This window comes from Ictalurus punctatus, chromosome 6 (assembly GCF_001660625.3).
Source record: "Ictalurus punctatus breed USDA103 chromosome 6, Coco_2.0, whole genome shotgun sequence".
Classification (NCBI taxonomy): Eukaryota; Metazoa; Chordata; class Actinopteri; order Siluriformes; family Ictaluridae; genus Ictalurus; species Ictalurus punctatus.
Genome location: NC_030421.2, coordinates 23,839,688 through 23,849,791, shown reverse-complemented (window position 1 = coordinate 23,849,791; position 10,104 = coordinate 23,839,688). Strand labels below are relative to the sequence as shown.

Genomic DNA, 10,104 nt, shown 5'->3' with positions numbered 1-10,104 from the left:
AAGGTGAAGTATTTTGCCTATCTTCACTGAATGAAGTAAATGAGCAAAGAAGGGATAATTAGATGGTAGAAAAAAATAATTAATAAGACTTAACCGAGACTTGCTTTATGAATAATAGTCAAATAAATAAATATTACAGAGGACTATTTCTGCTAATTATAATAATACAGACCCTGGATATGCAGTTTGGTCCTAGTGGCCACCGTGCCAACAGTTCTACAGGTGTTTATTATAACCTGCTGTTTCTGATTTCACTAATCACTAATTAGGTTGTCTTTCCGAGAGCTTATTAGGGAATTCAACTTGTGCTGTGCAGAGTTGGAACAGCAACCAGTACGCACGGCAACCAGTTCAATTTGCTTTCAGCAGGCTATTAGGATATCAATATCAACATAACACATCTCCTATGGCTTGCGATTCATGAGAGAAGCTCCTGATGTAAGGATGTGCCAACGCTTTCCTACAGCCATTTCCAGGCTGAGCCAAATTGTCCTTGGAGAATAAGAAACTGCTCTATAACAGCCTGTCATGTTTCACAAATAAACAGCAAATATAGCCACTAAGACTGTAGCAAATATAACCACTATGATTGCTAATAAAGGAGTAGAAAAGAAATATACACCATAATTCTAACATGCCATAAACAAACAAAACTGTATTAATTAACAACTGTGAATTTCATGTATTCATAATTTCATTTATGAATTAAATATAGGAGATATTTGTGCATTATAGACACAGGCCTCTGGTTTAAATGTTCTGACTGAATCTAATTTGTTTGCTTGTTTGCATATCAGCATGTCTCTGTAAAACATGAATAAAATTGTATTATATGAATCAAACCACAATTCTCTTAGTGGGTCCAGTGAGGTTATGTGCGAGCAAATTAATGAGGTAAAAACTAATGAAGCTTATGAGAGCCAGCACATCACAGCTGAGAGACTCTCACACACTCTCCTCATAATGTATGGTCTCAATAAAATCAGTTCATTCCCCCAGTACACTCTTATGGCCTGATTAAATGTACACATTATAGCCTGCTACCTGGATGGGTTACAATTAGAGTAGTTCCTGACCCCGTCACACTCTGGTCAGAATATGCAAGGTATATCATATGCTCTTTGTCCTGTGGTCTACAGTGCAATGACCTCTACACACAGAGCTGAGACAGACATTACAGTGCATGTAACTCGGGCAAAGCAAAGCAAAATAAAAGATTAAGAAAATAAAAGAAGGTTTAAAACATTTCAGAAAACAACAGTTACATAAAAGATGGGGGGTGTGTGTGAAAGAAAGGTAAGCAGGAAACAAGAAAAGGGAAATTAAACAAGTAGAAAGAGAAATAAGGGGAAAATTTAAAAATAAATAAATAAATAAAACAAACATATGAATTCAAATGGAATTAATTAAAGAAAGATCAAACCTGAAATATGACCACTGCTATAAAGATTAAGTTTGAAATTAGAAGAAGAAGAAGAAGAAGAAGGAGACGAAGAATTATTTACGCTGAAAATATTGAAAATTGACAGTTATTCATGAGCACAATACCGGAGGTTACCAAATGACCTTTTTTGTGTACTGAAGCATCATATGATCCAAACAACACCTAATGGAGTTGCTGGTTTAAAAACAAATGATGAGAAGGTGCTGCTGTGAGGCCAACTATAACTCTAATATATCTACAAATGATAATGGCTGGTCTCCACCAACACCCAGTCAACACTTACTGAAGCCAGTGCAGAGTTTGTTTATATGGCTGGTTAGCCAGAATTAACCAATTATTTAAACATCACCATCTCAATGCCCTAGAGCTCTACCTCTCAAAGAAGGGGGGGTGGCTACATTGATGCAGGGTGACAGCAGCATGGAGCTGAGACATTGCTGGAAGGATAAATGGACTGAGCACCATGCCAGCATGTATTATGTGCTGTAAAAAAAAAGAGAAAAAAAAAAAAGCTGTTTCCGTCTACTAAACGATGTTTTAAAGCCTGAAGCAAGCCGAATGTATCCTGGAGTAGCTTCAGAAAAATGACAGAACACTAATTGGAATCTTATGAAGAATATGTTGCAAGTAGTACACCGTCTCTAAGAGTTGACCAAGGAAGTATGACAGCTTGATCACATGTCAAAAACAGCTGAACAAAATTTTCACATCTTTGTGCATGAATGACAATGACCACAAAGAAGGACTAAAACTCTTCCTTCAGAAGATTATAGGTTTTAATACTATATGCAATGTTTAAGGTGTTTAGGAGGCTCTGTATCACATTTTGTACTTGTAAGCCACTATACATAGGCCAACATAATATCATAAGCCACCATTTCCTAGGATACAATCAAAGATGTTATGATTACAGTGTTCAGTTACACTACCCTCTTTTACATACACACTCAAAAAGAAAAATAAGCTGGACTCCAGCACTGCATAACTGCCCTACTTGCTGTCAAAAATGCACTCTCCTTAACCTAATCAAAGGTTGAAATCTGAGGTAAAGCGGCTAATGGATTTTGCATTATGTGTGAATTACTGTTATTTTAATACAGTGTGTTCTTGGTGCATCCTTGGTAGCCATGACACTCCTGTCCAGTGTCCATCAATTTAGACAATACGAACTTTAAATGGCTGCACCATGTACCCTCACTCTCTTTCAGGTGCAATTACACTCACGACAACCTGGGATGCCTGTATTAGAGCTCCCTCCTCAGGAACAAAACAGGACTGCACTCATTTTCCCAAGCCGGAAATTGAGAAGATTTTAAAAAAAAAAAAGAAAAAAAAAAAGCCTCAGACTGTGTAAGACCAAGCCTAAGTGTGATTGGAAGGAAAAAAGATCTGAATGTTCCTTCACACTCTAAGAGTTCAGAGTAAAATACATGAAAACCCTTCTGTCTCAAATCCACTTTTTTAAAAGCTGAGAAACTTCTCTCACTGACTTCATATAGGAAAATTACAAACCAGTACACGATTACTGTCTTAACAAGCAGAAATCAGATTTCTGATTTCCTAATATTTTAAAATAATGAAATCATTACCACTATGAAATATTTCATATTTTAAATTCTAAACAGTATCCCTGATGAAGCTTTGCAAGTTCACAAGGAGTTTCATCCAGGATGCTTTTCATAAAGCACAAATTTGAAGTACAAATGACATTTTTAATGAAATTGGCTTATACAAGGTTATTTACTATATTTACAGTGATCTTAAGCATAAAAAATAAGCCTAAAACTATTTATTCAGACTAGTGGGTCTAGATTTTGGACTAGTAGTGTTAGTAGGCAGTTTAAGATGATGCCCAGGACTCCTAAGATAAATAGTGCCCTCCACTAATGTTAGCACCCATGCTAAATGAGCAAAGAAGGCTGTGAAAATTCTGTTTAAAAAAACCCCACAAAAATACTCTGCTCTCATGGATATCAAACAATTGCAAACAACACAGTTTTATAAAAATAGCAATAATAAAAACTTTGTTAAATATAGCTGAGCAGCTATTATTGGCTCCCCTATGAATTCGTATGAGAAAAATATATTTGAAGTATATTCCTATTGATATTTTTAAAAAAAATATTTAGTACACCTGGGTGATGAGGAACAGGAAATTGTTCAAACATGACTTCCTGTTTAACAGGGGTATAAATATGAGGTAACACATAACATCATTCATAACAATGGGTAAGACCAAGGAATATAGCTGTGATGTGCAGCAAAAGGTTGTTGAGCTTCACAAAATGGGAAGTGGCAATTAAGAAAATAGCACAAGCATTGAAAATGCCCATTTTTACCATCAGGGCAATCATTAAGAAGTTCCAGTCAACTGGAAATGTTATGAATCAACCTGGAATTGGACGTTTGTCTGTATTGTCTCAACGCACTGTGAAGAGGATAGTTCAAGTGAGCAAAAAATCTCCAAAGATCACAACTATGGAATTTCAGAAGTTAGTCGTGTCTTGGGGTCAGAAAGTCTCCAAAACTACAATCTGAAGACACCTACATCACCACAAGTTGTTTGGAAGGGTTTCAAGAAAAAAAGCCTCTACTCTCATTCAAAAACAAACTCAAGCATCTTCAGTTTGCCAGACACTACTGGAATTTCAAATGGGGTCGGGTTCTATGGTCAGATGAAACCAAAATAGAGCTTTTTGTCAATGAACACCAGAGGTGGTTTTGGCGCACACAGAGAGGTAGCCACATGGAAAATTACTTCATGCCCACGGTTAAATATGGTGGTGGTTCTTTAATGTTTTGGGGATCTTTTTCTGCCAGAGGACCTGGACATTTTGTTAGGACACATAGCATCATGGCCTCGAATATCAACAGATATTAAATGAAAACCTGATTGGCTCTGTCAAAAAGCTTAAAATGGTCAGTGGTTGGGTCTTCCAGCAGGACAATGATCCCAAACTTACATCAAAATCAACACAAAAATGGTTTACTGCCCACAAAACCAATGTCCTGCCATGGTCATCCCAGTCCACTGACTTGAAACCCATAGAAAACCTGTGGGGTGAACTGAAGAGGAGAGACCACCAGCATGGACCTCGAAATTTGAAGGATCTGGAGAGATGGTCTCAGATACCTTGTCATGTATTCTCCAACCTCATCAGGCATTATAGCAGAAGACTCAAAGCTGTTATCTTGGCAAAGGGAGATAGCACAAAGTATTGACTAAAAGGGTGCCAATAATTGTTGCATTTTTGTGCTTTTTGAACAAAAAATTAAACAATTAAGACAATTTTCACAGCCTTCTTTGCTCATATTTACCAAAGGTGCCAGTATTAGTGGAGGGCACTGTAACACCCTTCAGCACCACTAGCAGCAGTTGGATAATACGTTATAGCGCCATAAAATCCTACCTTAATCTCCAGGAGCGGCGGGTGGGGTTAGGGGACTCGGACCTCCTCCTCTTCCTCATGCAGGTAAGACCGTGTGGACTGCCGCCGCTCCATGAGCCTCATTTAGCGCTACGCTGCTTTTCTTAATTAGCGCCGCAAGGCCTCATTAAGTCCGCTCTAATGAATAAATATTGTATTTCATAGCCTGATTGCCAGATCGTCTCAATGCTCGAGCGTCGTAAACAATTATTTCCCTAAATATTCATCGCCCTAAAGTGGATGATCGTTTGGTATTTAATGCCAGTATTTTTCAAGTGCATCTTTATTATGCAAATTAAAATAGTTTTTTTGAAGCATTGGTTTCCTGCAGAACCCGAGCAGTCACACTGGGAAATACAAAAAAAACAAAAAAAACCCCTTGGATATTCTTTAAAGTATGACGCGAGATCACTCCGAATAAAGCCCACTGCCATTGAGGGTCTCAAAGCCTGTCTAGTATGAATAAACACGCCTGTTGAGAAAATTAAGTTCAGTAACATCACACAATTTAAAGCGTTCCCACCAACACCACATTCTTTGTCACATAAATGACAACGAGAGCGCAAGCCAGAGAGAATATGCTAGGGAAATGATTTACAGGTATAAAATTTCCCATTAGAGTCTGCTAATTATTTCCACACCATTAGTGGCAGCTCTCTAATGAAGGATCAGAGAAGGCGATGCAGTACATCAGTGCGCTCTAGCAAAAGCAGGACAAGTGAGGAGATGAAGCACTCTGCCTGCAAGGGACATGGAATAAAACTCAAACCTCCATTAGGAGTTTAAACACTCCAATAGAGTAGGGAGAAGCAAAAAATACACTCCACAAGCTCTGGTTTTAAAAATAAAAAGCTTTTATTGGTCAGAGGAATTGTGCTATGATTAACATTTGAAATGATTTACTCCTAAGGGAGCTACTGGCCTGCTTTACCTTTCAGAAGTCAGAAGCAGCCATGCCTGAAATTTCAACAACACTTTACAGTTCCCCAGTAATAAAAAGTTCAAGCTTAAAAAGATAAAATAAGCGAAATTACAGTACAATCACTAAAATGGCAAAAAAAAAAAGTCACTACAATCAACGATGAGCAACATTACATTTAAAACAATGTAAATGAACACCTCAGGCAGTCCATTAACAAGTGTCATAAGGCACAAATTTGCATAAAGAGAATAAAAAGGTCCTAAAGCAAATTCTTCAAAAAAAAAAAAAAAATTATAAAAAACAAAAAAAACCTTCCCAACAGAACCAAGACAATGAATGCAAGACATGGATTAAAATCAGCAGGATCAGTATTTTCACTCACTCTCCTCCAGCTCCTTCCTCAAGCTGCAGAGAAAAACAATTCCATGAATTTCAAGCAACATCTGAGTTGCACTGCAGCTCTTTCAATTGAGAATACATGTGGGCAATATGCAGGATAAAAAGCCTCAAACAAATAAATCATTACCTGTTCAGGTAAGCATGGACATTATCGAAGCCATGGTATTTAGCCAGGTACACAAGCACACCTGTAGCACAGCGCCCCTCTCTGGCCCTGCAGAAGCTGCAGTTACAAATGCCTCTGCATGGAGGACATTGCCACTCCTGGGGAAAATGATAAATAAACAGCCTCATTACTATGTGCATACATTTCCATTTAAAAGTAAACAATTCTGTTTACAGGAATAGTGGTGTCTGAAACATGTTAAACCAGAGGAACCTCAAAAGTTCAACCTTACATTTAAAAACCTTGCTCGCTTATATTGGAGATTAATGCAGACCCAAGCATGTACGTACCGGGTTCAAAAGTGCATCATGAACTTCCTCTCCATAACGGTTCCGCAGACAGGGACCACAAAACTGACCTCGGACTCCAACGCACTCAGGGTTACGACAATTGGTCTTGGTGTCAGTTGTCTTTTGACGACACTGGTGACAGGTGCTGCCCTGTGGGGGAAAAACAGACATCAGAACGTGTCCTTTCAAGATTAAGCCAATGCCACTACTGACCAGCATGACTTAAGGCCTCAAAAGTCAGGCAGAGGATAAATGAACTGCGGTACAAGTGTACATGTAAACTAGATCCATAAGGACCACTCACCGTGGCACGATTGTAGACCTTCTCCCGGACATTAGTGCAAATATTGTCCAGCTCCGCCCGAGTAATCTCCTCCACAGGTCTTACCACATGAGGGATGGTAAGGGTGCCGTTGTAGGTGCGCCGACGACGTGGCTCCTAAATATCCACAATTTTTTAATCAAATACTGATTATACTGAGAAAGGGATTGGAATTTTATCGAAAAACAATTCTGATTATTAACACCTCCCCCTCCCCAAGGCTCACCGGTTCTTCATCATCGTCATCACACCTGCGCACCAGGCTGAACCTGTCCTCAGGCTCTTCTTCTGGAGTGGGAGTCGGGGGGCCGTCTACCAGTGAACGGGAGCGTGTGTGAATCCGTGACAAACGCTCTGGGTTCTGCCTGCGAGTTCCAGGGGTTCCCAAAGAACGACGGGGAACACGGCGAGGCTAAAAGTGGGAAAGAAAACACACCAGTTAAATACAAAATTAAGACAAATATCCTACAAGCTTTCAGGGAGTAATTGCTGATGCTTACTGTATCACTCGCAGGAAGAGAGGTCTTCTTAGGGAAAAGTCCAGGGACTTTGTTCAACTCTGCCATTAGTTTAGCCAGCTACAAGACAAAAGTGACAATTCTTAAATTCTGCATCATTCTATAATCACTGATAAACAGTTCACAGTAGTATCTGCTGCATGTTAAAAAGTCTTTTAAAAAAAAATTTCAATACCAGACAATTAATCAAACACCACAAGAAAAATTAGCTTGGCCTGCTACCGATGACTTTTAATCAAAGCTTAATGGCAGCTTCTTGACACGTTTTCTTACCATAGCTTTGTTCTCTTTAATATTAAGTGCTCTCTTTGCTATGAAGTCCTCCTCTTCAGCATCTAATTGTCTGCCTTTGGCTTTAGGAGCAGGCTCAGGACTTGGAGATTTCTTCTGTGGAACATTTTTGGTGGGGTACTTCATGGCCACTCGAAGAGTGAAGGAGCGGCGAGTTTTCTTGGGGGGTTCTGAATCAGAGTCTGAATCCATTTTCTAAAGCAGCACAGAACAGTGAAGAGAAGGGATGGGGGAGAAGAAAGAATAAGCACCCAAGAAGTGAAACAGCATACAGAAACTGAAAATAACACTGCTGGTATGTGACGAACAGTAAATGGTAATTTTATTGCCACTCACCATGGCGCTCATCTCATTACTGCAGTCGCTTTCCTCAAAACCGCTGCAGCCTTCCTCCTCCGACACGGACTGGGTCTCTAAGAGTTTTTCCTGCCGAGCTGAGCTTCTCGTCTGCCTGAGAGGTCTTTTCTGTGAGGGAAATCTACATGTCAAAGTCTGTTCAATTAAGCTTTACTCAAGCTGCTTTCGTTTCGTCTGAGAAGGAGCGTTGCTTGAAGATACGATTTTAATCCTGTGTGAACATACAACATCTAGTTTCTACAATCTGGCAAGTAATCACCAGCACAAACTGAATTCCACCAAAGACTGAGCTTTATTAGTAAAAGGAGTCAAATAATAACCAGAGCTGGTTTGAGTATAGTGTTAGCATCACCCGTGTTAAGCTGAGTGCACACTGTACAATTAGTAATAGTCCTTTGCGACTGTTGCTTGTCAGACTGTACGAACACGATCCCCACTGTATGCCGTGTCACAGTGTAGGATCTCAGCAGTCATTAATGTCAGACTGTACGACGGTCACGACGAGAAAAGCGGGCGCACGCAACAAGACTCGTACTGAGTAGGAGAAGACAAACTACAGTACTGTGCCTCAAATCTTCTGAGATTGCCAGAATTTAATCGGAGGAAAAATGATCACAACGGCAGTTACTCGGCTGTTGGGGAACACGGTAAAAGTAGCCATAAAAGACTACAGATTTTGGCCTCAAATTATAGGAATCTTTCAGGATTCTCAAAATTTGTCTTCAGCGACTGAATTGTGGCCAAAATCGTACAGTGTGAATCCAGCTTTAGTCAACACCAACACACACATTCAGACTCTCAGTGCTCATGTGTGTTAAGTTTAATCACTTAAAGCATACACAACTGCACCTTTAAACACGTTAATGAATACTGCAGCGAGGTGAACTGAAACGTTTATTTTCAAATAAAAACCAACCACTAAAGTCCAGAAATAGCTACAGGCTTTAAATGTAGATATTGAAGTCTGATACCATTGATGCAAAACCATCAGATGCAAAGCTGTCACAGCTGTCCTCTGAGGAAGAGGTCTCCATGGGGACCAGGCCCAAGTTCCGGTAACTCCTCAGGTTCATTCTGGTAGAAGGGGGTGGGGCTTGCTGACGCTGTGGCGGGAAAAAGAATCAAAGGGAGTTGGTGAACACACGCCAATGATGGAGTTTGCCCTTTGCGGAAAGATACGGATTGCAAAGTAACTGATTACGTAGTAAAACAAGTTTATCAGGGCCTAGATGGTACTATCAGCAAACTCGAATAGAATAAAACTAGAAACATGCCGTGATTTAATTTGTACTGATTTTATTTGTGTTGCAATTTATTTAACATACAGACGACACGTTTCCACAAGCAATATCGGCTCTAATGCTCAAATCTACAGACTTGTAAAGGTTTTGGATGCTAACAATGTTTGTGCATTCATTCGGAAGGATACGGCCAACAAATATGCATTACTGAATACAAATCATTGAATGAACAATGTAACTTTTCTTTTAAAAAGCAAAACAAAAAAAACCCCTAAATAATAAGCTCGTGAAATAAACAATGCTTTAACTGAAACTGACCAAAAAAAACCCGGATCCAAATCGTTACATACCTGGGAGCGCATTGTCCTACTTTTCTGCCTTGTAGCTCTCACTGCACTGGTGTGAGTAAATATGAGAAGAGGGAAGTCTGCTACAGACTACACACTGTGGAAGTTCGCGGGAAAATTTCTGGGGGCGTGGACTTATTCGCGCCACCACGGAGTCCTGTAAGATGCCTAATAATTTTATAAATGACTACACCTAACGAACACACGAATCTTGTCTTTCCAAATACATGTCTCCAAGTTACGTGCTTCAAGATGAAAACACTAAATATTATTGAGAGCATATTAAAGATAATAAAGAAACATAGGTTTATGAAGGCGTCCTTTCAGGATCTTCTACGGTGGCGCCAAACGTGTTTATTAGTTTTACATAAGGGGCGTG

General features: G+C 39.5%; 1 protein-coding gene across 1 annotated transcript; it reads right to left on the bottom strand.

Annotated features, from left to right (window-relative positions):
- Nucleotides 1–5,705: 5,705 nt before the first annotated feature.
- Nucleotides 5,706–9,837, bottom strand: cdca7a (cell division cycle associated 7a). Its single transcript, XM_017469126.3, has 10 exons — nt 9,729–9,837; nt 9,109–9,240; nt 8,117–8,245; nt 7,763–7,975; nt 7,472–7,549; nt 7,198–7,383; nt 6,954–7,088; nt 6,650–6,799; nt 6,321–6,457; nt 5,706–6,199 (listed from the first exon to the last, which is right to left on the bottom strand). Exons 1-10 carry the CDS (start codon nt 9,738–9,740, stop codon nt 6,169–6,171), a joined length of 1,203 nt encoding a protein of 400 aa, XP_017324615.1. The 5' UTR covers nt 9,741–9,837; the 3' UTR covers nt 5,706–6,168.
- Between the last annotated feature and the right edge of the window lie 267 nt (nt 9,838–10,104).